The sequence below is a fragment of the Hesperophylax consimilis genome, chromosome 9 (assembly GCF_061612785.1).
Source record: "Hesperophylax consimilis isolate HC1 chromosome 9, BYU_Hcon_1.0, whole genome shotgun sequence".
In the NCBI taxonomy this organism is placed as follows: Eukaryota; Metazoa; Arthropoda; class Insecta; order Trichoptera; family Limnephilidae; genus Hesperophylax; species Hesperophylax consimilis.
The window spans coordinates 8,364,188-8,371,803 of NC_142844.1; the positions used below are offsets into that span (position 1 = coordinate 8,364,188).

At 33.8% G+C, this 7,616-nt stretch overlaps 1 protein-coding gene across 1 annotated transcript; it reads left to right on the plus strand.

Moving 5' to 3' along the window:
- The first annotated feature begins 4,837 nt into the window (after positions 1 to 4,837).
- Positions 4,838 to 7,146, plus strand: l(3)87Df (cytochrome c oxidase assembly factor COX20 lethal (3) 87Df). Its single transcript, XM_089635253.1, has 2 exons — positions 4,838 to 4,991; positions 5,139 to 7,146. Exons 1-2 carry the CDS (start codon positions 4,929 to 4,931, stop codon positions 5,472 to 5,474), a joined length of 399 nt encoding a protein of 132 aa, XP_089491379.1. The 5' UTR covers positions 4,838 to 4,928; the 3' UTR covers positions 5,475 to 7,146.
- Positions 7,147 to 7,616: the final 470 nt, after the last annotated feature.

A 7,616-nucleotide genomic window follows, 5' to 3' on the forward strand; every position in this document is an offset into this window, starting at 1 on the left:
AACAGTAGGTAGTTTTTTAATGTCAATACATCTAATAGGATCAATGCTTGAATATGCAGCAGGGGTATCTACAGTGCCAACAGTTGCCAACGCCTGAGTGAGATGTATGCCAGAATCAGATCAACTTGCAGCACCTTTACACAAATTATTTGTCAAAAGTCTGAACGAAGGGGTATTTCCAGATCTGTGGAAAGTTGCCCACGTCATTCCGATCCATAAGTCTGGCAGTAAAAACGATGTAAAGAACTACCGTCCTATCAGCCTTTTATCTTGTTTTGGCAAAATATTTGAGTCCATTGTATATAAAGAAATATTTAATCATGTAACACACATACTTAGCCCTTTTCAACATGGCTTTGTAGCTAAACGATCCACAAACACTAATTTAATCGAGTATATGGAATTTCTGTGTAAATCAATGAATAAAAAAACACAAGTAGATGCCGTATACACCGATTTCAGTAAGGCTTTCGACAAAGTTAGTCACCCTATCTTAATGAATAAACTGGATAAAATCGGCATACACGGAAATCTGCTTCGTTGGTTAGAATCATATTTATCAAATAGAAGTCAATTGGTTACTGTTAACGGTTTTAACTCTTCCCCAATTTTAGTCACGTCGGGCGTTCCACAAGGATCACACCTTGGACCCTTGCTTTTCTTAATCTTCATCAACGACCTTACATGTAAACTCCACTGTAATTTTTCTCTATACGCTGACGACCTCAAGATATATAAAGCAATTAAATCTATGGAAGATTGTGAACTCTTACAACAAGACCTTAACACATTATCTGCCTGGTGTATTGACAATGAAATGGAATTGAATATAGCTAAGTGCAAAGTTATAAATTTCACCAAGAACACCAACAAAACTCTATACTCATATAGCATATGTGGTCACAATCTGGAAACAGTTGAATCGATCAAAGATTTAGGAATTATATTCGACAACAAACTAACGTTCAACCAACACATAGAATACATTGTAAATAAATCAAATAAAGTACTAGGTTTTATTGTAAGATCAACTAAACTGTTCAAGAACTCTAATAGCCTAATAATTCTATTCAATTCGTTAATCCGCAGTGTTCTTGAGTACGGGTCAACAGTCTGGAATCCACATTACATTACACAAGTATCCAGACTTGAATCTGTCCAAAGAAAATTTACACGGATTTTGTCTTATCGATCAGGTGTCTACCATCTTCTAAATGGGTATGAACAAAGACTTACATATTTCAAATTAGAGAGTTTAGTTAAAAGACGAAATATAAATGACCTCTTAATGCTTTACAAAATTGTGAATAATCGTGTTAATAGTAACTTAGTCAATCAAATCAATTTTTACGCCAGGCCCAAATATACTAGAAATATGAACATATTTTGGACCGAAATTTTTGCCAATAACACTGGATATTTTAATCCTATGTCTAGAATGTCTCGATCATACAATGATCTTGCTAAAATACACACTGTCATAGATATTTTTGCAAATAATATAACGTGTTTCAAGAAATATCTCCACGATTTCTGTACTTAAAAAAAAAGAAAAATAAATAAATAAAAAAAATGTTTAGTGGTTTAGAATTTTTTTTAATATGTACTCTTTAAATTTTTCTACTTATTATGTGCTTAAATCTTTGTAATTAAGTTTTAAGTTTTGTATTTAAATACTGTCATTATTTTACATGTTTGCTTATGTGAATGTGCAAATGTGATTGCTGCAGACACATTAGTCTAGGGATATTTATAATTGTACTTTTTTATTTTGTAATCCATTATTAATGTTTTTATAAATATCCTGTTTGTGTCTCGAATAAATAAATAAAAATAAAATAAAATAAAAGTAACTCAGCTTCTAGCGTAATATTTTGTGATTCTTCCGGTTCTGGAACATCGTGAGCAGCAAAATCGTGGTCTCTGAATATGAAACGATTGCAAGGAAATATGCCACTTTTGCGGAAACCATTGATGGCCACTTCAACAGTTGCACTACGTTGGTATGCTTGCCCCATAAGACTTGCGACTTGTAATGGAGTCACCATTCTTTCGACATTATTCCTCAACCACGTAGTTACAGCTTTTGAATAATATGTTTAAAATGGCCCCATAAAAGCTAGGTCTAGCGGTTGCATCTTATGAGTTGAATGTGGGGGTAAACAAATTATTATAACGCCATTGTCGCGGGCCATGTTGATTACGTCAATATTTCGTGTATGCGAGTAATGACCATCAAGAATAAGAATAATTTGATCCCCTTTAGAAGGCCTGGTGTATTTAACGAAGTGGCGAAACCAATCAGTAAAAATATTTTGCTGAACCCAGCCTGAAGGATGGCACGCCGATATAGCTCCTGGAAGAGCTCCATCCATGAGTTCTGCTTTCATGTTTTTACGGGGAAATATGAGCATCGGAGGTACGTAGTTTCCAGATGCACTCATACATGTTATAACAGTTATGAGGGCTCTTCTTTCTGCAGATGTTATAGCTCCGACTTGCTTCTTTCCTTTCAGCGATAATATTTTTGGCAATTTACTTTGCACAACGCTGATACCGGTTTCATCTAAGTTGTAAATTCTAGTTGGGGAATTATCAACACTGTCTAGTTGTGCCTCCAAAATATCAAAATTTTTTGAAACATTGCCTGTGTTGAAACCTTTAATACGTGCCAAAGACGTGCCTTGGGGCTTCCTCTTGGCAAGATAGGGGTGTCTCTGTAAAAATAATTTAAGCCATTTCCCACCAGCAGACCTTTTTTCGACGCTAAACGGATTTGGTATTTTGTTTAAATCGGCAAGTTGAAAAGCTAAACTTTTGACATCAGCGAGAGTGAGTCCGTAGAACCGTTCATCCATTTGAATACAGTACTGCACAAGCTGTTTTTCAAATCCTGCTGACAGTGTAGGCTTTCTTCCAGACTTCTGGGAAATCAGTTTGTCGATGCAACTTATTTGCTTCTTATTTCTCACGTAATCTTCCAAAGTAGTCTGTGGGACATGGAACTCCCGGGCTGCTTTCATATATCCCATCGTTTTGTTTTGAACAGCTTCTATAGCTCTTTTCATATCTGAAGGATCCAATTTTTTGCTTGTTGAAGTTCCCATCTAAACAAATATTAGCTGAATAAAGTAAGCCTTTTATCGGGTACCCGAAGTTGGCCATTACCGGGTACCCGGTATTGCGGATATCACAAATCTGAACAACAAAATGATGACAGAAACGTAACAGAGCTATGAGATGTCCAAAGAATGCATGTCGTGTGAACTTAACTACATAGGTTAAAAGAAAAATAATAATAACTCTAAAAACCACTTAACCTTGTTATCAAAATATGCCGTGTTAAAACTGCCTTGATAAACTATTTATCAGATTTTTTGCAAAAATGCCTTCCACTTAATGAATGTGCGAGTGACGGTTGTCGATCTTCGCCTTATGATGGCGGATGGTAAGATCTCTGTTGTACCGGTCGATTAGTTCCCGCAGTTGGCACCAGTTTCGACATAAAGGGGTACCCGGAATTAGGCAACTACCCGGTAAATGGCGTCTTTACTCTATCTATGAACTTTTTTAAAACTAATATATAACATTGAGTGGTTTATTTATGATTGAGAGTTTACATGTTCAATATCCAGGAGATTTAACAAATAAGAACAAAAAGGTTTTTCTGTGAGTGAATATTGGCACAAAAAAATGCTGACACTGGCAGTTAAAAACCGATTTTTTTTAATGTAAATAGATGCTTATAGGCTAATGAACATATTGGCATTCATAACTAAGTTTTGCTAAAAAATATATATTGAACATACTAAAGGAATCGAGTTTTTATACGGACCTTTGTCCGTATAAAAACTCAATTCGTATAAAGTATAATATTTTATTTTTATTTATTCGAAGTCGTGAATGAATTGATTTTGATTATCTGTGTTGTTTTTCGTGGCCTTGAATTATTTTTGCAAATAAATTTATAATATATTATATAACAGTTGTAATTTAACCGTTTGAGTACCAAAAAAATTCATACAGTTGCTTGTAAATTGCCACAAAAAAAACATTATTTTTTATGAAACTATATATTTTTTTAAAACCCCATAAATTCTTTGAATTTTCAATGATTTCGATGATTTTTTCGGTGTTTTATTAAAGAATATTGGTTTAGAATCACGCGGAGGAGAATCCTGAAGTCCAGGCGTTTCGAAAAAATGAGAATTTTACGTACCGACGTACGCGCGAATCAGAACACGACTGACGCAATCGATGGAAATCGACGATCGGCAATCTTCGTTAAAACACGAATCGACGAAAATCGACGATTGGCACTCAAACGATTAAAAAATGTTTCTGCTTACATTACAGGCATTTATGTTAATAAATCGATCGCATTGAGCGCTAAAGTACCCTTGGATAAAAAATTATTTCCCCGACGTTAGACATTCATATCGCAGATGTCTTTTTCCCACTCAAAACACGAATTATTGACCTAATGTGATGTAATATGTAAACCGTGCGGACTCTGGGTAAATAATTAAACATACATCTTTATTTTGCAACAAATCAATGGGATTCGGGTTTCTCTAGATCAAACCTCAGGGGGTTTAGCACAAGTAAGCAAAACAACTCCACTCCGTTGTAGAGTGTGCACACAAACACTGTATTTAAAAAAAATGCCGTACAAAATCAACCTTTCAAAAATTGCATTAAATAATTTTGGTACAAGACGCGAGACTAATGAAAGAAAATGTTAACAACTAGCCCCAACTTCAGTATTTACTAAAAATTTCCACAGAATTTTGCATCGGGCAACACTTGAAATGTCACTTTGCAAACTGAAGTGAAATTTTTAGGGTTATTTTTATTGACTTCTGCTACTAACGTCGAGGTTAAAAATAATAATATACATAATTATTGTTCTCATACAAATTACAAAAATGGAAGCGGATAGACTGAGAAAGGAAATGGACACGATGGAGATCCACAAGGACGAATCTAAAGTCCGTAATAATAATTTCTTGAACTAGATATTATAAACAATTTGGTATTAGAAAAGCTATGTTGTTTTATGTAGAGTTCGCTTTTCTTCTTTCGCATAAATTGCAAGTAAACATCTAAGTATTCATCTGATAATGTTATTTTTTCAGAGTCTCTACCTTTTCGGACGAGATATATCTGAAATCCCGTGCTTCAGAAACAGTTTCCTGTACGGCATCAGCACCGGGATCGTGTCTGGCCTGGGCTACTTCATGTTCACGTCTCGCACGCGCTCATCGACCCACGTAGCCTTCGGGGGCTTCATGGTGACCACGTTCGGCTACTGGTGCAAGTGTCGCTACGAATACGCAGTTGCCAAGTTCGAGATGCTGCAGGTCCAACATGCACTCCAGCAGAAGTTGAATCAGGAAGGTATTTCTCTGGATCAAGCTATTGAAGAAACCGCAAGAGAAACTGGACTCGATATTAAAGCTGAAAGAGTTTAGATTGTTGGAAGAAATGGCAAAATATCGTATTAAACTTTCTAGCTTCACAATGATGTATAGGAATCAATACCTAGATTATTATCATTTTGTTTGTCTTTTATGTGTATGTACTTAACTAACATTTCATTTCAATTTAACCAAATAGATATCCGCTGTAGGGAGTAAACTCACTATTTTCATTTACTGTACATGCAACACAGTACTATTGAACTGCTTCACTCATATCCATGTATTTCTAGTTTAAATCGTTGTTAAAGTTTCCTTACTCGGCTTACTGCTAAATATGCCCAAATTATTGTAGTAACACTTTGTTTCAACTTAATTCGTAGAAGAAACAACTATTTTCGTCAGGGAAGGTGGAAACACGCACACAATAGTTTATTAGGTTCTTATTTGGTGTTATTTAAATAATTTGTGCACATTTAGATTGAAGCGGAACCTTTCGGAAAATGTTCCTACATATAAACAAAATCCAACATGGCGGCACAAGATATTTTGACAATGGAAAATTTGAACTTGGAAAATAAAATGGAACTTTATTGTATCTATTATCATCTCCCTCGACGTTAACAGTTTTTACTATAATAATAAAGTTAATTGAAGTGTTGTATAATTTTTATGTGTTGTAGTAAGCGGAGTACGGTAACTTTACCAAATATTCGACCTTATATGTCTAGTGAAAGAAACCATCAATTTTATGAACCAGTATGCTAATTCAGTAGATATGGTCGATAGCTCGGAGGTTAGGACGCTTAGTTGGCAGGGGATCGGGCCGAATTTGCTTTTCACTTTTTTTTTTCAGTGGGTATTGGTAGTGACCCTTTACAAAAGAAATTCTTATTAATATGTATATCTAATTTTAATACATATCTGCTTCTTACTGGTATTGGACAACAAAAAATTCGCAAAAGCATTTTGTTTATTACACAATACCTTGTTAAAATATTTTTTTTTATTTACCGATGCGATACTTCCAAATATTTTTTAGGCAAAACTCAAACACAAACAGCGTGCCTACCTATTTGCTTTGGTTGATTCTAAGCACTGTATATAGTACTGCCTACTTCAATGTCTGCCTGAGTTGTTTTGGTTTTTGCAGTCATATATTTAATTATGTAAGTGACTTTAACTTAGTATTCTGTATGTACTTTGATTGAATTAAGAGGCATTTTGGATTTTTAAAAGAATTTAATAATGTTTTAACAATATAATTATAAATGAATCGCCATGATGATGATTGATTGACCTGCATATTATTATCTAGTTATATACATATAATTAAAATTCTTTGTATACACCAATTTTAAACAATAATAATCATCTACATGTTTCAAAGCCAAAGGTTTCTTCGTCAGGATAATATTTGGCTAATTTATATAGCGCCGTTTTCGTGAGAAATAGGATAGGAAAATTTACAATTAAGAAGCCATGAAGCATGCAGATTATTATTGTTTAAAAGAGGTGTAAACAAAGTATTTCATTTATATATAATCAAAATGACACCACTAAGTAGTTTTACAACTATTGAAGAAGTATTATCTAGTTATTGCAGACTTAATAATCTATGTGAATCGTTAACTTTTTATATATCTATTAGTTATTTTAGCTTTATAGTGACTGTTTAACTGTAAATATTGTAGATTAATTAATTGTATTGTTATTTTAAAATTTTCATTGTTTTTTATTTAACCCATTTCAACATTACTGAGCTGCTAAGAAAGACTGGAACTTGTCAGTCTTATATTGAAAATGTTGAAAACAAGTCACAGTTGTTTAATTAAGGATAAGTACCTCAATGAATATATCATCACAGGAAATAAATACTGCTGTAACCGTCACTATCGTTGAAAACTAGTAACGTGTTAGAACATCGTTAATATTTTTAAATCATTTTTTTGTCATACGTCACCTTATTTGAGTATTAAATTCATTAAACAAATAAACCAATAGAATTTGTGTGTCCGAGGTAAGCTCAATTTTTCCTTACTTCTGATGATGACTTCTTGAACAGATAAACAATTTCATTGATCTGTATAGGAGTCGATACTTCTTATGTATTAGTTCTGGATCGATCGCGAACTACCCAATCACGATCCACCAATAAGCGATTGGGTTATTTTTTTAAAAAAGATTTGATCTTTA